At 36.3% G+C, this 20,693-nt stretch overlaps 3 protein-coding genes across 3 annotated transcripts; 2 read left to right on the top strand and 1 right to left on the bottom strand.

Annotated features, from left to right (window-relative positions):
• The first annotated feature begins 521 nt into the window (after positions 1–521).
• Positions 522–9,474, top strand: LOC121317224 (fructose-1,6-bisphosphatase isozyme 2-like). Its single transcript, XM_041252927.1, has 7 exons — positions 522–791; positions 1,848–2,010; positions 3,172–3,264; positions 4,265–4,405; positions 4,947–5,084; positions 8,241–8,360; positions 9,208–9,474. Exons 1-7 carry the CDS (start codon positions 622–624, stop codon positions 9,400–9,402), a joined length of 1,020 nt encoding a protein of 339 aa, XP_041108861.1. The 5' UTR covers positions 522–621; the 3' UTR covers positions 9,403–9,474.
• A 96-nt stretch (positions 9,475–9,570) lies between these two features.
• Positions 9,571–11,905, top strand: LOC121317229 (late histone H2A.2.2-like). The gene is made up of 2 exons (XM_041252940.1): positions 9,571–10,622; positions 11,470–11,905. Exon 2 carries the CDS (start codon positions 11,488–11,490, stop codon positions 11,902–11,904), a length of 417 nt encoding a protein of 138 aa, XP_041108874.1. The 5' UTR covers positions 9,571–10,622; positions 11,470–11,487; the 3' UTR covers position 11,905.
• A 4,260-nt stretch (positions 11,906–16,165) lies between these two features.
• LOC121317218 (procathepsin L-like) lies at positions 16,166–20,278 on the bottom strand. Its single transcript, XM_041252914.1, has 8 exons — positions 20,193–20,278; positions 18,760–18,896; positions 18,550–18,672; positions 18,025–18,183; positions 17,537–17,761; positions 17,063–17,231; positions 16,672–16,789; positions 16,166–16,565 (listed from the first exon to the last, which is right to left on the bottom strand). Exons 2-8 carry the CDS (start codon positions 18,883–18,885, stop codon positions 16,466–16,468), a joined length of 1,020 nt encoding a protein of 339 aa, XP_041108848.1. The 5' UTR covers positions 18,886–18,896; positions 20,193–20,278; the 3' UTR covers positions 16,166–16,465.
• Between the last annotated feature and the right edge of the window lie 415 nt (positions 20,279–20,693).

The raw sequence follows: 20,693 nt of genomic DNA, 5'->3' as shown, positions 1-20,693 counted from the left end.
AACCGGAGCCCTTGGACTATTGACATTTCAGACTTGACATGGTCAAGTTCAATGCAAGTCGGCAGTGCCAACTGTATTGTGTGTTCATGTATTTATTAAAATTAGTAAATCAGTATAAATGTGTCTCATAAATATTTCAAGGCTCTACTATAGCTTTTGGGATATATAATCAAAGAAAACAAATACGTTAGAACTGAGTTTGTAATTATATTGTTAATATTATCTAATACTAAAACATTAATATATAATGCTATAGATATATATATATATATATATTATTATTATTAAAATGGATCTAAGCTTGCTCTGAAAAGGATACTTTGACAGAAAAGGATAGTAAACTACTTTCCTCAAGAGAGTCAATTTAATAGTACTCTTTACATGCTTACAACAGAATAAAGTCTGTGAAAAGCAATGCAGTCCTATGTATTTTACATTACTAGACACCAGAGGCATTTCAGTCACATGATCCATTCGTTTTATAAATATAGCCTTGGCTTTGTGCCCTGTCTGAAACAGCTCTGAAATGTGAAAGCTTAGTTACAGTTACTTACCACTCACAACCTCCTTGTGTCACACACTTCTCTGTGTTGCGGGAAAAGCTGGAAGTTGCCGAGGAAAATGTCGGATCAAACGCCCTTCGATACAGATGTTATCACCCTGACACGGTTTGTCATGGAGCAGGGCAGGAAGGCTAAAGGGACTGGGGAGCTGACCCAACTCCTTAACTCCATGCTGACTGCTATAAAGGCCATCTCTTCAGCTGTCAGGAAGGCTGGCCTGGCACACATGTGAGTCCTCACATTCTGATCCTAAAGTAGTTGTACAGAAAGTGTTGCCAGTTTTTTGGGGAGATATAGCTTTTGTTATAACAGAATACATATCTGAGATGTCATTTGAATAACATATATGGATCAGTTGTGTAAGAGACCATTTTTACAAAGTTATTCTAAATATGGCAGGATGTGGGTGCACTGTTGTCAATGAGATTAATACAAAAAGGCATATCATATAAAATTTGACATGGTCTTAGGAAGAATCCCAAAATATTAGCTGTCATTATTTTTAAAGCTATGGGTGTATGATGGGGTGGTGCTCATGAAAAAGCACTGAAAGGGGGTCATGTTTAAAAGGTCAGGTCTTTCAAAGTATTCAAGGTATCTATTTGAGACTTGCTACACACACAGAACTGCTCTTCTAGTTTAAGAGGTGTCAGATACAGAGATGTCAATGTAATATGTTTTAAGATCTGACCGCTCAATAATGGCCCCTGTTCAGTGCTTATTTTCATCCCTCACAGGTATCATTAGAGGATCATCAATTAAAAAATAATGAGAGTTGAGCGCTAATATTTGTGGATTCTTCCTTCTTCCCATATGCAATATCAAAACAATCAGAGAATGAGATGTGGTAGATCCAAAAATATAGCCCATTTGACACAACATGATATTATTATTGATAAAGAGTTACAGAGAGGTGGATACAGCGTGGAGTATGGATGTAGCTGTTGCAGACTTGGCTGGAAACTTCTAATAGTACTCTTATATAAAAGTTTTAATGGATTGAAATAATAATAATAAAAAAAAAAACCCTACAATTTCCCCTTAGTAAAAAACTGAAAGAAAACTAGAAGAATCTAAATATTGTGGTAATACAAAAAACTAGAAGAATCTAAATATTGTGGTAATACAAAAAACTAGAAGAATCTAAATGTTGTATACCAGCCAAACATGTTGTGCTTCCCATTTTAGGTGGAAACATACATTGTACAGTAGGTAATAAGCACAAAGTTGCAGAATTGTAATTTGAATGACTGTAGTTCATTTTTCTGTCTTCCCATGGCTAAGGTATGGGATTGCTGGCTCTGTGAATGTCACTGGGGACCAGGTGAAAAAACTGGATGTTCTCTCCAACGATCTAGTCATTAATATGTTACAGTCTTCTTACGGCACCTGTGTCATGGTCTCGGAAGAAAACGAACATGCCATTATTACTCCACCAGACAAAAGGGTAGGTTCATTCTGCCACAGAACCACATGAGGGCGCCCTAATACTGCTTTAGACTTGGATGATAACACCTGTTAGGTGTAATTCTGTCTGTTCACATTTTCTCTTGAGGATTAAGATTCACTGTTTTTATTTTATGTAATTTTTTCCTTTTTACCAGTATCTTATTGAATGTTTTTCTTTAAGAACTTACTAATGAATGATTGTGTTTAGTTTACTGGACATTCAAGAGGGATATGCAGCACACTTATCGTATACCAAAATTACTTTTTTTTTTCTGCACATAGAAAACTGTATAATAATTTGGTCAGGTGGGTTAGTATTTTGAATAAATGGATAACTGGGCCTGACTTGTAGCAGCAAAACAATAAGGTGTTTGTAAGAATGATGTTCTGCTGATGAATGTTGTAATGCTGTTCTTTAGCAGCGACTATGTATTGTATGTCTACAAGCCAACCTCCCAGACACACAACAGTTTGTGCTTCTGAGAATCTACATGATCAGCATGGCTGAGAGGCTATACAAACACATACGTTTTGGTACAGGTGGTCAACCTGTTGTCTCAACAGAATCATCTGATTGCTTTACTTTGCTCTTTGAGTCCAGCTAAATGCCCAGTCAGGTGTCCACTTGGAAAGATCAAGCAGTATTAGAAAAACAACAGTTGTCAGAAGACCTGCATTCTATTTATTTTTTTGTTAAAGTTTAACCAAGTTAGCATTCTAGTACAATGCTGACTTGCATGGAACAGATAACACATATACATGCAGCACAGTCCAAAACATTAGTTTTCTATAATATACTCTAGAATATGCTTAAACATAATTTAACATAACTTTTTAGATGGAACTGTCGTCATTTCTTTATATGGGAACACCTGCCATATCACTCTCAGTAGGGTGTAGGGCCACAATGGAGATTCAGAGCTGCTGTATTTAGCTTTAAGGTCGTTTACATTATGTCTTATAACATTTTCCTTAATCTTGTCAACAATAAATATATGAGAAGCTTCTTGCAATCATTAAGTAATGTTATTTTTTCTAAAGTAATGGAATTTGCTAAAGAAAAGATTCACACTGCAAGTAGCACATAAACAGTACAGTATATGAAGTAGACAAGCTGTACAGCTATAAGCAAAGTATAACCCCTGTGTCTTTAACATAGGGTAAATACATTGTCTGCTTTGATCCACTGGATGGCTCCTCCAATATAGATTGCCTGGCATCTATTGGGACAATCTTTTCTATCCATAGAAAGGTAAGTGTGTCCGTCTGACAGAGTGAAAATAGAAATAGGTCACCACGTTTAAAATTAAGTACAAGAGCTAGTTACAGTGTTTCACCTTTTCATTGCTCACCAAATTATTTGGATCTTGAAAACAAAATATGTTTTTGGTGCTTGGTAACAAGGAGATGAGTGAGTGAAGACATGAGATTAGATAATGCTTGCCTTTCAGTAACTGTGAAAAGGGGTTTTGCATAGTGCTCATGAGACACTGTATCAAGCTGCTAAAGGATATGAGTCACCATTCATGAGTTGGACTTCCTTGCCTGACTTGAATTTCTGCTTTTTACAGTACATTCTTTACAGTAATTACAACTTTTAAATTCAATGAGTCATTTCACATCTACCTGGTTCAAGCTGAACACTATAGCTTGGTTTGGGATTCAATGTAATTTAGATATTTTACTTGCATCTCAAATAGAGCCAGGTATTTATTAAGGCTTGGGATGATGTATCATGGATTCAAAGTCCCTGTTCAAACATGCCTACTGGAACACAATTGAGAAAATAAGAGAACAGACAATACAAACAGATATCCAACTACAAAACACAGAAGCACTGAGGGGTTAGTGTCGGTAACAATATTTATTATGTATCAATCGTTTGTGAATGAATCTCTGATCTTGTGGTATAAATCTTATTTATCCAAATCCAAATGAATATAAATAGCATATACTGAACAGTGCATATAAAATGTATGTACAAAATGGACAATTGTTATGCATTAAATATCCTACTCTCTGGTGAGGACAAAGTGTTGTAATAACTATTACAGAATGTGGCATTTTATTTAATAGGTTTATCAATTTCAGTACCATGTACTGCTACAGTACTATAGAAGACAGGCAGCAGACAGATCGGTAGATAGAGACTGTTGTATAAAGTTCTGTTTCTGAAAACAATTGATTTGTTGAATGATTATACAAATAGAAGCTTTGTGCCACTCTTCCCATCCCATTCCCCTTCCTCCCAGACCTGGGAAGGCGAGCCCACAGAGAAAGATGCCCTCCAACCTGGTCGGAACATTGTCGCTGCTGGCTATGCCCTATATGGAAGTGCCACACTGGTTGCCCTCACCACTGGACAAGGAGTCAACTGCTTCATGCTGGATCCGGTCAGTGCTCCTCTTACAAACACAAGGCAGATTAACCTGCTTTATCATACTAGACAGATACTGAAACCATAATATTGTGCATAATAGTCCTGTATATTCTATCCACACTGTTAGAATTGACCATAATTAGTTTTGAAGTTAGAGCTGCTGGTTTGCAAGAGCTGCTTATGTTAAAAAAAAAAAAAATCTAAAAAATATATATCTCTACTCATACATGTATATAAAACATTTTTACAATTCAAATGCAAAAGTATTCTTTGGACTTTTCCATCAGTTGTGCCATACTGTGTGGTTAGGGATTATTTAATGTAATTATTACACTCTATTGTGTATTAGATTGAGACTGCCAAATTAATGGGGAAATGATTTGAATGAACCTACTGTACTTGCACATAAAGGTCTCTGCTTCTACCAGCTTGTCAATCTTTCCTCATCATCTTAGTTTGTGAGGAAACATGTTTGAAAAAGATAATAATATACTGTTAGGAAATAATGACAATAATTGTGACCTAAAATGTGATCCCATTTTATTTATGCTTAGGCTGTAGGGGAATTCATCCTTGTGGAGAAAGATGTGAGGATAAAGAAAAAGGGTAATATTTACAGCCTTAATGAAGGGTATGCCATGTACTTTGATCCTGCAATAACTGAGTATTTACAGAAGAAGAAATTCCCACAGGTAGGCTCATAAAACTTATTTAAAATGAACATTGAATCATTACTAACATTGCACTGATATGTAACAAACTCCATGTTCTTTCTTGAGTTCTGTACGTTCAAGTCAAACACACTGGCTGGCTTGACCTCTGAAGCTTAACTGCAGCTATAGCAAAAACATCCAGAAAAATCCAGAATGTTTCTGCTATCAGATGTTATCTGATATTAGACAGAGGGTTTTTTCAAAACTACTGTTTGCTGTTTTGAATAACTACAGTATAGTTGCAGCACATCATATGGAAGTAGTACTAGAATCTTGTTGCCCTCTTCAACACTGTACTTATGGACGTCTTGCTTACTAAAATCCTTTGCATACTTTTGAAGATTAATCAAGCGGTCTGAGTGGGATTAATGTGCAATAACACCTCCACTCCCATTGTGCTGTTTCAAGGCTAGGGCAGTGTTTATATAGATTTAAAATTGCTTTAGATTCCCATGAACATAAGTACAAAAAAAAAGTTAAACAGGAGTGACTAATGTACTGCAATGAAAATGTATTTAATAAATGGCTTAATGACGGTATAAATCAACCAAGTCAAGCACATGAACTCATTGATCAACAACCAACTACATTTCAATATCCCTGCCATTATATGCAGACATGCCTTGTCCTATTTCAATGTAAATAAACAGCTGTGCCTTATCATCTGACCAATAAAGTCTTCAGTATAGCTGCTGTGTAACAGCTTCTCTGCATGAGCCTGCTTGAATCCAAACAAGCTTGAAAACACACAACGCCAAGCTTACAATGAAACCCTTTTAAGAACTTGTCGGTAAGGATTGTGTCAAACTGCATTGAATTCATCAGAACTGCTTTAAGAATATATATATATATATATATATCATATTATATATATATATATATATATGTTTGTTAAAACAATTACCATGAGTTATATTATGGATTTATTTATTTTTAAATCTGGTTGAAAATATCACTATACATTTATCTGAAGGGTTTTTAAGTATTCCAACAATCCTTTCAAAGTAAACAGGTTTATAAACATTGTTTGTCTATACCAGTTCATGGTATTTAGTATTTGTACTCTTACCTTTATTTTAAATACTTGGAAATATATTGCTGACTGTGTTTTTGACTCAGTGGGATAAGTAAAAGTGTTTTTATAGATCAAAACCTTTGCTAATTTTGTTAAAAATAAAACCTCAGTGTGCATCTTTTAGTGGAGAAATCTACTTCAGCCATTCACAAGACATCTTCTTCTCTGCATGTTTACCAGCTCCTTGTTGTTTACTGCTTTCCACCACAGACCATGGTCAATCAGTAATTCTTTATTAAGTTATTTGTTCCAAAAAGGAGCAAGATGACCTTCACCTGGCCTGCAGCCCTGTATTCAAAATATTGATTGGACCAAAGACCAATACAATAGAATGCATCCACCCCAAATGCATTAGAAAAGACCTCAAGCAGATGCATTTTATAAGCAGGGTTTTATAAGCTGTCTTGGCAGAGAAAGTCTCAAGTACTGGTATTTAAAAAAGTTTAAGGTAAGGTGTTAAAATTAGTTTGATTTTAATGTGATTTATTTTTTAAATCAATGATCTAGTCTAGAAAGGACCCATTACAATCAAAACAGTTTTTACAACAAAAACCTTGAACTCATGGAGCAGAAAATTACCAATTATTATTAATAATTAGCAATGCCTTACAATTCAAGTTGTTTACATGGCAAAAATTCCAATTAGTTGTTGTTTTTCTTCTTTCATAACAAATCGTAAATTTAAAAAAAAAGCCAAATTGTCCTTGTAAATTTTGCTCATCGTTACTACCCTATCATTTGTTACAATGTATGTACAGAATTACTATATTTAGTAAAGGTTTAGAAGGTCAAAAGCAGAACAGAGACTTTCCAAGACACAGAAAAAAAAAAAAAAAAAAAACATTTAGGATTTACATTATTCCATTAGCATATACATTGGAGTCAAGATTTTGCTTTCCTTCTGAAATGGTTCAGCTGAAGATTAGTACGGGAATTTAATTTAGCAGTTTAAATGTAGCAAAAAATGGGCTTAAACTTAAATTTTTTGCTGAAAAAAAAAATCAGCCCTATCAGAACCTACAGTAAGGACCAGTTCAATTTACATTTAGCAGGGAAAAAGCATTTGAGAAAATATATGCAGAGATTGTTTCAAATTTGATTCAATTAAGCCATCATGAATTTGGCATCAAGATGAAAAACAGTTATTTCATGCATTTATGTTTGTTGAACTGGGTCCTGCAAAGACTTACATAAACCTAATTTAGCTATGTGACAGGATGGTCGAGTGGTGACATCACAGACCAGGAAGTAACCACACAGAGGCATGGTACTACGGGTGAGTCGCAAATGTGCTCTTTCTTTATTAATTATAAATAAAATATTTTTAACAAAACAAAACACTAGACACAAAACAAAACGGCACAGTGGACAAAATAAACAGACACAATCTTCTAACAAGTAGCATGTTGGTGTACAGCCAGCATGAGTAGCAATTGTTATTTATATATCTTACTTCTCACGTTCCTCCTCTCTGAACAACCAACCTACTATAAGCGGCTGCTTTGCTTTTATATACATGGCCATCTCCCAATTGGTAATTACTTTATTAATTTGGGAGATGGCCATGTTACGCACGAGTTTAGCTTGATGGAGGATTTTAACCCCATTTCAAGACACCTGCTTCGGCTTGATGCAATAGGTGCCGTGAGTTGCTCATTAACTTGTGCAAAGTGACAATGAACCATAAAGGGAAAGAAATGTTGCTTTTCATGTTAGACCTTAATCATTACCATTGATATTGTAACATTAAACATACACAAAAACAAACTGAAATCCTGGATTAACCACATTGCTTGAACAAATATCCCTTTGTTGGGCAGGTGACAGATATAAAGTGAAGCACCTGGTGTGAATGTGGCACCTGGTGTTGCATTCTGAGGATATCACATATGAAATAGTGTGTATTACCTCTATTTGCTAAGGTAACTGAAACTTGCACCTCTTACAATAATGTACAGATGTGTGGTAACAGACAATCTTTTTTGTCACGGATGCTCCTTACTCAAGATGCAATGTCTGTAATGCACAGTTCATACAGTACAATGTTTCTTTGGTTGCAGGATGGCAGTTCTCCCTACAGCTCCCGATATGTAGGTTCAATGGTGGCTGATGTTCATCGAACTCTAACATATGGAGGGATCTTCCTGTATCCAGCTAACAAGAAAAGCCCTAAAGGAAAGGTAAGCTGGTAATACTTCTGACCACAAAAACAGTAGCCTTGCTGCCCACAATGTCAATGTGCATGGGATTGATCAAAATTTCTAAGTTGTTCTCTAGATGTATGTAAAATTCTAAAATGTGCCACACATACTCTCAATAACTTACCAAGCTTAATAAAAATTCGGAAAGCGGTTCTCTAGATGTAAAACTACAACGCCTGACATAGATATGTACATACGTACAGCCTCATCCTCCCCACTGCTGCGATATGTAGCCCCTTTGGGATATAACTGAATTGAATTGAATTTTCTTAGTAGCTTTTTTATCCAGTGTGAAACATTCTAACTGAATTTAATTTTCTAATGCTAATTTAAAGTCCACTTAAGTTGTTTTCTACTAGTTTTGTAAAATGACTGGACTGTTTTCATTTGGCAAATATAATTGCTCACCCTGGAGTAAGACACTTTGATGATCATGGGCAGTGTCTTAAAGTTATGAGCATGTTTTTGCTACATTAGCAACTGAAAAAGTAATTATCGAGGTATGGCCAATTTGTACATAATCAGAATGAATGATTTTAATTTTCAAATTATTTACCTGAATGTAAAAAGCGCATCATGGTTTAATTGCTACAGTTACAACATTTTGTCTGAGGTGGCGTTGTGTGTTATGCAAAAATTCCATAAATTAGTAGAATTAAAAACTGGGGACTAAAAACATCTATAATATTACTGTTTTCACTCACCCTTCTAAAATCTCTATGTAAAGGGGGTTCCAGTATTCCTGCTGTGACAAGTGAAAAGGGATTTGATTAAAGTCACTGCACTGCAATGACAAAGCATGTTGCTCTTCTGTTGTTCCTTGCAGCTCAGGCTGCTGTATGAGTGCAACCCCATCGCATTCATCATCGAACAGGCTGGAGGGATGGCCACCACCGGCACTCAGCCAGTGCTTGATGTACAGCCAGAGTGCATCCACCAGAGGGTGCCCATGATCCTGGGGTCCCCTGACGACGTGCAGGAATTCCTTGCCTGTGTACAGAAACATCAGAAAAGCAGCTAATCTCACTGTCAGGGCCACTCTCCTCTGTAATCTCAAACACAGTGAAAAAATAAAAAGAACCACTTAATAAGCCACTGCTTGTTGGGTATCATCATTACACTTAGTTTAAAACGTAAAAACAACAATGGCACTATTTTGAAGCTGTCAAGTTGTGTAAAAGAAATACAAATAATAATAATGATAATTATATAAGGTAAAACTAACAAGGAATTACTCATTCAGGACAATACATGAACTAATAATGATTTTCCTTAACATTTGTTGTACTGGCATTTTCGGTAAAGCATACTAATAATACACATTACACCTACCTACTGCACAAATATAAGTGTCATATAATTTTCTCCAAAGTGCAACTTGATTGACTTATCTTAACTAATTTTTTATTCTTGTTGTTTATAATACCTGTACATCATCTACCTGAAACTTATTTCATACCCATACCAAGTCGCTCTTTAACAATTAAAAAACAGACTACTGTTAATACATACAACAGAAACATTTTACTCTGGGACATTAAATAAAAACAGCATTATGAAGTCGTACATTTTAATCTGAAATTGTATTTTTCACAGCTGGTGACTGTTCCTATGTTTATACCAGGATATATCCATGTTATTTTATGTATTTATTTATTTATCATATTCCAGTTGCCGACAGTTTGAAAACAATCAGTTTAAAGCAGGTCACAGGCATACTGCAGAGGCACTGTATATGAAAGATAACTCCTCTCATAACTGCAGACTGTAGTACTGGAATGGTAACTCCACTCAAAACAGCAGACCAGTAAACTATCTAATATACTGTAACGTCCCCAACAATACAATTATAATTAGGCTATTTTTATGTATAGGCAAATATAAGTCACGATGCAGGATTTTTCACAACACCCGTAACAATACCATAAGTGGATAAACACTTTAAAATTTACCTCAACTTTAACACGGAAGATACGTGAAAATGTTACGCTGTTTAGGCACGTGACGTGTCCATCAAAAAACATTTGGAATTGTTTAACCAATAAGACCCAATCTGTCGTAATTATTTATCAACGAGTTCATGGTAAATGTTGCTAAACGTAGGAGATTAATTAAACCAGTATAAAAAGCCTACGACGGTTAGATGCAATTCAGAGCCTGTTGAAATTGTCTGGGGGGAAAATACCGCGGAGTTGATCTTTCTTGCTTTATTTATTTATTTTATTTTTTTTATTTTTTGAGGTAAGTTGTCGTGCCGATTTTTAAAGTCTTTCATTTTGTCGCCAACACATTCAGAAAAGTTAGCACCTCGCTATACATGCTGGCCTTTTTAAGGGAACTGTTATTTATTTATATATTTATATAAAACACACACGTATATAAAATGTTTATTTTCTTTATCGAAATGGCAATTAATGGACGTTTATTCAAATATCGCAATATCCCGATTGGAAGTGATTACTAGTATTCTGTTGATAGTATTGCATAGCGTTTAAATGTCTATTTCAGCAGCTGCACAGCAGTCTAACGTTGTACATTGAACCAGGTACCTTCATTATAACAAAGAAAGTGTTCCACATAGGCCACTATGGGGTGGTTTCACAGACCTTAATTAACACTCATCTTTGACAAAATTATGGTAACACACATGTCAGGTTGGCGTTAATGAGCTGTGAAATCAGCTACAAGTGTGAACTACTGGGTAATTCTGGGATCCAGTACAACAGGATTTCTGCAGGCCTCATATTGGCTGCTAGTCTTGGGTGGATAGTTATTAAATGTGTGGCTAATTGGTTAAAGGTGCAAATACTGTAAGCATGTTACCATCCGCTTGAGTTTTGTTTCCCAAATAAAGGTTTTTGCAATCTATATTTAAAAAAAAAAAAATTAAATTAAATTAAACCATGTTTTGTTTGCCAATTTGCTTTCAACCTTGAATGTTTCTTTGCCTGGTTTTAATGCAGCAAATACCATCAACACCCAAAATAATGCAAGATGAGCCATGCATGTAGTAGAATGGGTGCATTTTAAATTCCCCCGATATTGTATACACTGTAAATGAGGATGTTTCTAACTTGTATTCTTTTAGATTTGATCAACTTTTGAAATGTCTGGACGAGGGAAGAAGCTTGCAAAGCCGAAATCCGAAACCAGGAGCCGTTCATCTAAAGCGGGTCTCCAGTTCCCTGTGGGCCGTATTCACAGGCTGCTGCGAAAGGGTAACTATGCACAGAGGATTGGCTCTGGTGCGCCGGTTTACTTGGCAGCAGTGTTGGAGTATCTGACTGCGGAGGTGCTGGAGCTGGCAGGCAATGCTGTCCGACAGAATGGGAAGCATAGAGTTATGCCCAGACACATCCAGCTGGCAGTAAGGAACGATGAAGAGCTCAACAGACTGCTGGGAGGGGTGACCATCTCTGAAGGGGGAGTCCTACCCAACATTCAGGCTCAACTTCTCCCAAAGAAGACTAAAAAGCCCTCTCCCGACGACGGCAGCAAAGACACTCAGTCTCAAGAGTTTTAGAAATGGGACTCCAAACTGGGGGGGGGGGGGGAGATAGTATTGTGGGTATTTTGTTGTACTTTTAATATCGATAAATAAAGAGATTTCTTTTATATCCAGAAGGTATGCGTTTTCATCTGTTTTGAAACGATTTGGGTTGTGGCAGATTTCAATTGCAATTTTGATGCTGAGGAAAGGTGTGATTTTTAATCTAGAGGCAGATTTCTTTCTGTTCTCTTGCCCCCTCCTCCAGTTTCCTTTGTTGGCCTATGACCTTGGGTTTTATGATCCAAAAAAAGGATACTGCAACAGTTTTCTTTAACCTGAGTTTTATTGTGAAGCCATATATCCGTGAATTGGCTAAAAAGCAAGAATTTTGGACAACCACTATGTGGTGCCTTCTAACTTATGCCCTTCTAACAGTGTTGGCTAATATAGTACTATAACACAGCACAATAAACTGAAGTCCTCTGAAGCAGGTTCATTCTAATACTCAAACATAAACTAAAGCATATCCTGACCAAGTTTTCTTTCTTCAGAGAAACCTGGGTGATTGCTGCAGCCTGGATGCCTCCATATTATATAGCCCAGGTTGTGATGCTCATGATTAGATAATCACTTCTGTAAGTGTGAAAATATAAGTTGTCATACAGACATTACCCCCCCCCCCCCATTACTATGCTAAATAACTTTAATTGAAGAATTTCCTGTGTAAGTTTTGGCCAATGTATTCTAGATACATTAAATGTAAGTGTTAAGTAAATAAATTTGGACAGGCTGGCTCTACTTACATATCCAGATACAATTAATAAACTATGCTGGGTTGGTTCTCTTCATAGATGTATAAATATAAGTAAAAACAAGCAGATGGTCTCCATATATCCTCAGATTGAGGCACTTAAAATACATTTTTAAGACTAATTAGACAAGCAGTTATACAGATGCAAAACTGTAAAGTATGACATACTGTATATGTGCCCCTTCCTGGTAACAAGATTGAATGAGACAATGTTATACAGTAGCAGAAAGTGACAGACTTTTTTTCTGATGTCTTTAACTACTGATAGAAGGCTTGTGTTATATTTTGTAATCATTAAACCAGGGTGTAATTTGCTTTTGTCCGCAGCTGATAATTAGTAAATATTCCCTGTAGTGAATCTAAAATGCTGCATCAGTGTAAAGCTGTTGCTGCAGATACCAAACTTAAGGCAAAGAGACACCCTCCCCGCCCTTCTCCCTCCCCCCACTGTATCCTTCCTCCTGCTCAGACTGTTATTAACACACAGACTTCCAAAACAGTCAAACCTTCTTTACTTCGTTATTTCCTGTCTTCCTGTTTCCGTTTAGGGCGAACTTCAGTAACAGGAGTTTAGTGCTGGGGTAGATAAATTCTGCACTTGTAAGTCAGGAATTTGTTCCAACCATTACCTTAATTAGTCAAATCAATTAAACCCCTTAACAGGCCCTGAACAGCTTAATCATTTCATTATACCTAAATACAAATTTAGAACTAGCTTTAATAAATTATTCAGTTGATTGGAAGCATCTAAACTTTTTAAACTTAATCTAGTTCTGTGAGGTGCAGACTGAGGCATAAGTATAACCTCCTAAGCCTGGTTCCAAACCTCTGCATTATATATACAAACATCTTTATTACACTGTCTGCTTACCCATTCTCAATGTCATTCATTAGCTGCATTCTTGTCCTAATGTATTCATGGTCAACTAAGGTTACTTGGGATGAATTCCAGGTACAGGAAATAGTTGTTCATAACCAGGTTGTACAATGTTAAAAAAGGGTGTTAACACTGTATTAATTTCTGCCTGGTTTTCAGGCAGATTTGCCAGAAATAATTGACAACAACAAGCGTTCTGTTTAGTATGGCATCTCTTCAATAATTGAAAATTGTACCAAAAAAATAAAAACAAGTTTAAGTGGGGCATTTTTGTATTTAAAAAACAGTTGCTTCTATGTGAATGTGATGAATACCTCCAGCAATATTTTTGTATTCCTCTGCAGCTTGAGGGATAATAAAGACATCTGCTTTCAAGCATTCTCATATACAGGATATGACCTCTTTATTAGGGATGAAAATCCATCCTACATACCTCCCTCTGTCTTGTTGTGGTTGACACAGCTTCCTGGTTATCATGCCCCTTACTTACTCATTACAGAATGAACTAACAACTAACGGACCCTGGTCTTATATACTCAACATGACTTATAAACAATAAATAACACCATATTAGCTCAGTGTGCCAATTTCTTTTAAAATAAACCCTGAATGAAATTGATTTCGGTTTCAATACTAGGGTCTCATGAACAGTGGAGCTAGAGGCTTAACCAGTACACAATGTGTGTAAGACACATACATACTCAGGGCTAGTAGTCTTGCGCAGTGTTTGATTCAAGCAAGTAATGACTTTAACAAGAAGCTTGATGCACATTAGAAACAATAAATGCATAAAGTCTGTTTATTTATGTGGATTTCCAGAAATGATTATACTGTACTCTATCTTCTGTAATGTTTTTTTTTTTTTTTTTTTTTTTTTTTAAATCTGTTTAACAGAATTCTGAATGCTGCTATTTTTGTGTTACTTAAGTTATATGGTTAATTTAATTATTTTAGCAGTTAATATACAGTTGTTGCTCAATACATATAATGGAAGTATTAACTGTAACAATGCTAGTAAAACGTAGAACCAACTAGCAGGGCACTGACAATGTATCATTAAGGGCACACTCCGTTCTCTTCAAATGGAAATAATGGGTTGGTTTAAACTGGACAGTAACTGCATGGAAGACATACAAGGCTGAAAAAAATGTAAAGGTTGATGCTTATTTATCTTTTGATGCTGAAGTACGATAAAAAACAGAAATGCAATCAAAGCCTCACAAACATTGATTAGTGTGTTCTGTAAATTCAATGCGAGTGCATTGATTTTAATATCCTTAAAGATGCTTTCATGTTTTATACTAATTATTCCTACATGCACATATTTATATGTATTGCTGCATCAGATAAAATGGATTCTGCTCATGTGTATTTGTTTGACAATTTCTTATTAAAAAAAAAAAAAAAAAATGAGTCAGCACAGCATGATTCCCAGCCATGTCTGGACATGAAAACAAATCACGCTCTTAGCAAGGACTGTTGCAACAGGAAATGCCATGAAGGGTAACATGCATTCAAAACATTGTAGGTGGAACTGAGCTCCATTAGATACCTATTTTGGAGTACTGCTGCGGTTTTACTGTTTACCCTTCTTCTATGGATACATTCCTGAACGCAGCTTAATCACACCCATCTGGAAAACGTGTGTATACAGACGTGTAAAACAGCAATTTACTGAGCCACTCGGCTTCAGTCACATAATGGCAGTACACTTCTTGACAAAGAAAACAAAAAGGTGGAAGTTATGACATAAAAATAAAAAAAAATTAGTACATACTGAAAACACATATCACATTCAAAACCAGGAAGCCATTTGGTTTTCCAAATATATTACTATAAACCACCAAGATACAAATGTAATTGGAAAGATAGCCAGGGGACTAATCTTTGACAGAGAAACAAGGGAGAAAATCAAATGATTTTCTTTTTCTAGTTTAACATATAATACTTTACCTCACGAGATGCATGTCAAGGTTTGAAATTTTGCAATCTTTATACATCTGTGGTAATATTAAAGCTCTAAAAATATGTCAAGTGCAGACCAGGGTTTCCTCAAGCAATCACATCAAACCCTCTTATTAACCTTAAAATGTTGTCACTAGTCATGGTTTGGGCATCTTAAATTGTCACTATTCCCCACCTTTAAAATGACTACTGGCCAAACCACTAATTAAAAAAAAAAAAAAAAAAAAAAAAAAAAACATGTAATGATACAGCAACTGAACACACAATAGTCAAAGAGTGTGCTGGACAGGCAGTCCTAAGTGGACCCTTTCTCATGCAGCATTCACTACATTGAAGACAGCATGTGTGTATATACACATAATTTATTTAGCAGATGCCTTTATCCAAGGCAACTTACAGGCACAAGGGCGTGTGAACTATGCATCAGCTGCAGAGTCACTTACATCTCATCCAAAAAGACAGGAGCACAAGGAAGTTAAGCGACTTGCTCAGGGTCAGAATGAGTCAGTGGCTTAACCTGGATTTGAACCAGTGACCTCCTGGTAACAAGCCTTTAACCACCAAGCCACACAGCCTCCTGTTCAAATGAAACCTCAGTAAAGAGCAGTTCAGCCAGTTGGTTTCAAATCTTTATTTAAAACAAATATAAGATTGTGCACTGCACAGTAAATCACAATTAAATAAAAGCTGAACAATTCCCTAAAAACAGAAGACACTGTGCAATGTAAAACACCCTAATATTTACATTATCTTGAAAGCAAAATTAAAAAAAAAAAAAAAAAGTAAAAGTGTAGCACTGTAACAGTACTTTCAGAGTGTTACCAACACAATACCAGGACTTAAAACTAGGTTTTGCACATGTTCAAGCGTTGTTTGGGCCTTAATATAGGTCATGGTCCATTAATCTTGCAAAGATCTTTTGAAACTAGATTCAGTGCAGATTACACTAGAGGGTAGCTTGCTGATGTAGCAATTCCACAGTGGTTCTTCCTATCTTTAGCCATGTAGATGAAGCCTTTGTCACCCCACTTCTCACTCCAGCTGCAAGAGGAGAGAAAAAAAGTCAGCATTTAGATTTAGTACATCCAATTTGTTTTTGCACCCTTAAAAAAAAAAAAAAAAAAAGCTACAGCCAAGGCATTCTTACCTGTTCTTGACAATCCAGTATTTCTTCCCATCTACATCTTCTCCTTGGAATCCATAACCTACAACTAGCACACCATGGTCCAGCTCTTCACTACTACATTCTGGTTCATAGTAGATACCTGAAGAAAAGGTTATGATTGGTTTACAATACAAAGTCATAACCATTTTTCATCTACAGCTTAGCACATCTTCTAGCTTTGAACACCTAAGCTGCTATAAACCAGAAGAGGCATCTTTGTAAAATTACAACACTGGGCTACCAGATGTGAGCTTGAACACAGCCAAAATGGGTATCTGGTTATTTTCTACCAACAGTTATACCCAATACCAGCTTACATATCTACAGTGGTTTCACAGATCAATAAACAAATGTTAAAAATGATTAGTCTTACCAGACTGGTAGAACTGGAATGACTGATGGCCAGCATCAATAGCTACAGAAACTGGTCCAACAGATGCAACCGCTTTCATCAGAGCATGTTCTTTACCACTTGGAACATCTACAAAGCCAGTGTCATTAGCAGAGTTGTACTTGGGATCATAATGGCAGGGCTGGTCATCCTGGGAAGAAAATTACATTTATAAAAAATAAATTAAAAATCACTTTGCAAATCTGCATGCAATTGATTCTAGACTACAGTGTGGTTTAAAACTTGCACTAGAAAGTGAAAATTAACATTGTATTACAAATATATGTTCCAACTAAACAAAACATGAACATAGTTTACTGTACTCTTCACCACCTACTAAATTCACAGACAACTACTTCACTGAAACCAAATACATTGGATGAAGTTTTCAAAAGCTTACGATCATGCTAAAAGTGTCCACCACGATTGAAAGTTGTATATAGTTTGTCCACTTACAGTTCCCACATATGGGTAGGACTCTTCAGAATCCAAGCCGTTGTTGTCCTTGATATACTGGAAAGCCTGATCCATTAAGCCACCATTGCACCCCTCGTTACCCTCGGGACGAGAGCAATCCACAAGATTCTGCTCGCTCAATGAAACCAGCTTGCCAGACTTCCTGAAGTGCTGACCCTCCAAAGCACCAGTGGTACTGAAAGCCCAGCAGGAACCACATTGACCCTGAAATGAACAGCAATACATTTGACAAAAAAAATATGATAGATATAGATATAATGTGGCTTTCAAAGTATTGGAAGGAATAACATGACAGGATTAACATAGCTACTACCACTGCCCTCAAATAGGAGTATTTGAAATATCTGATGGTACAGTACTAGTCCACTTAGTAGTGTCCCTCCTGTACCATTAAAGTAGGGTAGTATGCAAAACCTTTATCTAAATTAGCCATTAAGCAAAATTTCCAGAAATGTCTGAAATGATACCTGATCCTTGACTGGAGTTACATATCCTTTCTCCCGCCAGTCAACCTGTTGTGGTGCCTCCAGGAAGTTGGGTTCGAGAAACAGAGAGCCATGGAACTTCCTTTCGACAGACTTCTTGTACTTGTATCCATTCATGAGCTGTCTGAACTCTTCATTTGTCTGGGGGGGAATAAAAAGGTAGTATACAACACACCCCTCAATCTTCCCAACAGCAGTTCAATAACAAATTGCATTTTAAAACTGGTCTCCACCATGGCCTACAAGTCATCTTTGAAGCTCACCCAGTATATTTAATATATAGCAATCTATGTGCACAAGATTGTCATTCACAATCACATTTTCAAAACCAAGCACTTAGAGCTAATGTGGCAATAGCATGCCAACCGCAATTTGAACTACCCAGAATCCTATCACCACGTCAATAACTATAATGCTATTGATATTTTAACCATGGGGTCACTTAAGAAACAAGTCTTCTTCATTCCAACTTGGGCCAGCTCACTGTAGTTAAATGAATTCACCTACCATGTCACCAAAATGGTTCATTCCCAGTTGATATGAGTGTTTTCCCAAAGAGTGTTCCAGGTTGTGCAGTTCAATCTTCCTCAGGTTTTTCTCCCAAACCATCCTCCTCCAACCTTCTTCCTTCTACAAAGTGAAAGTCTGTATCGTTAGTATAACAAATGTTACATTACAGGTGGAATTATTAAAATAGTTTGAGATATTAACACTTGCCTCGTGATATTTCTTGCTATGCCAATTCTTCCAGAGATGCCAATGGTCATCCAGAAGTGGATCTAAACTTGGGGCAGCTGAAGCAACAGCCAAGCAAAGGGAGAACAGACTCAAATACAGATTCATGGCTGTGGTACCTGCAAGAGAAAGGAAGTTCATAGTTTAGTTTATCCAGAAATACTTTGTAAATGCTACAATTGAACTATGCAATAAAAGGAAAAGCCCTTTAGAACATCTAGGTGGCATTGCATAGTAAACACACACATTAAAGAAATCAATATTGGTCAAATTATAAAGTTAGGGCAAGTGCTACAATCACAGCTACATACACACATGTATGTACACACACACACACACACACTACACAGAGTGGTTGCAATTGTGTGTTAAATTAAGGTTGTCCACAAACCCTATAATAGGGTGTAAACCTCTATGGCCTAACGGGTAGCAAAACAGTACGGATTTTACAACATACTCTAGAAGGCGAACACCTTAAGTTTGTGTAATCAGACACCAAGATCAAAGAAATGCAACAAGGACTTAAACACAACGTGACCAAAGCATTTTCCTTGAATATCAAGCCATAGCTGGACATGAAACTAATTAAATATCCATCTAGTACTCTGGGGTGCACGTTCACCACTGTTTAACTGCACGAGCCAGTGATGAGATCAAACAAGAAAGCCAGTTTCATTGTACAGCCAGGGATCACGAGGTCCGGGCGTTTCCAAACAGCTGAATCATTCCAAGGAAAAACAACTAAGAATTAATCCAAAGGGAAAATTGAACAAAAAAAACGACTCAAACACTTTCAAAAGAAACACTTTCTCGTGCGAGAAGCATGACCTAAACAAATCGATGATCCCCTTTTTCAGAACAAATGCGAACCTTCATACAAACGAATAGCTCAGCAAAATTGGTCATATGAAACCAAAACAACATCGTCTTCAACTCGCAGTACTGAGAACAAATAAAATAAAAAAAAAACAGTATCGAGACCTGTCGGCACCAATTACGGTTCAAAACAAACAACCCATTACATTTTAAACTGAATTACCTACCCCTTTAATAAAGACTACATCGTAAACGCTTGCTGTATTTATTACTCATTACTGGGTTATGGTGTTAATCAACTGCTAGCACAGAAGTCTTTAGAATGTCACGATTACCGCACTTGGTTGCACATTACATTATGTTACCAACTACACACCAAAAAGCTAAACAACTATCTGCTACATCAACGTAAAAAAACGACACAAACAAACTACTGTCGGCAAACAAAAAGGACATTCCAACTTTTTTTTTTTTTTTTTTTTAGATTAACAGTCACTAACACCACCTTCCCAGCACTATATGTAATTTACTTATTTAAATATTTGTTTAGATAGTTAGTTAAAGCCTATTAACCACTGCCTCAGTTTACATACACTCACCCACTTCCCAGCAGTATCACAAAACGATGACTTTCAGTGCAGCAAGCTGACCACGGTCTTTATACAGATTATGCACCCTCCATGAGAATTTCTCATTGGCTGGGGGTTCATTTCACGTGATCTCCTAGAACCCGCCCACGCACTCACTTGACTGAGACTTGACTTCACGTGATACACTGTTGGTAAAATAACAAACTTTAAGATTAGGAAATGAAAACGCGGTCAATGTTACCATTAGAAGAATTATTAACTGACTTGTGTGTATTTGTTTTATTTTATAAAGCGAAATGCCAACTTGAACATTGTGTATTGTTCTCGTTTTTCTTACCACAGTCTTTAAAACATTAAAATAATGAGTTCTTCTACACAAGTAAAGGTATTTATATTGTGCAGATGGATTTTAGGATATGTGTTTGAATTGAAAATAGGCGTTACCACTAGGGTTACCTCTGATTTATAAAAAAAACAGGACACCAGAGTCATTTCGTACAATAAATAAAT

The sequence above is a fragment of the Polyodon spathula genome, chromosome 1, assembly GCF_017654505.1.
Source record: "Polyodon spathula isolate WHYD16114869_AA chromosome 1, ASM1765450v1, whole genome shotgun sequence".
Lineage (NCBI taxonomy): Eukaryota > Metazoa > Chordata > Actinopteri > Acipenseriformes > Polyodontidae > Polyodon > Polyodon spathula.
This window is presented reverse-complemented; position numbering and strand designations above follow the sequence as displayed.

Bases quoted from the DNA above. Each gene is read 5' to 3' on its own strand.
- LOC121317218 (XM_041252914.1), bottom strand. From the start codon at position 18,885: ATGAATCTGTATTTGAGTCTGTTCTCCCTTTGCTTGGCTGTTGCTTCA. The intron at 18,673-18,759 runs GCAAGTGTTAAT...TTCACTTTGTAG, and splicing joins ATAGCAAGAAATATCACGAG to AAGGAAGAAGGTTGGAGGAG. The intron at 16,790-17,062 runs GTAAGACTAATC...CCTTTTCTTCAG, and splicing joins ATTCCAGTTCTACCAGTCTG to GTATCTACTATGAACCAGAA.
- LOC121317224 (XM_041252927.1), top strand. From the start codon at position 622: ATGTCGGATCAAACGCCCTTCGATACAGATGTTATCACCCTGACACGG. The intron at 792-1,847 runs GTGAGTCCTCAC...CCCATGGCTAAG, and splicing joins AAGGCTGGCCTGGCACACAT to GTATGGGATTGCTGGCTCTG. The intron at 8,361-9,207 runs GTAAGCTGGTAA...TGTTCCTTGCAG, and splicing joins AGAAAAGCCCTAAAGGAAAG to CTCAGGCTGCTGTATGAGTG.
- LOC121317229 (XM_041252940.1), top strand. From the start codon at position 11,488: ATGTCTGGACGAGGGAAGAAGCTTGCAAAGCCGAAATCCGAAACCAGG.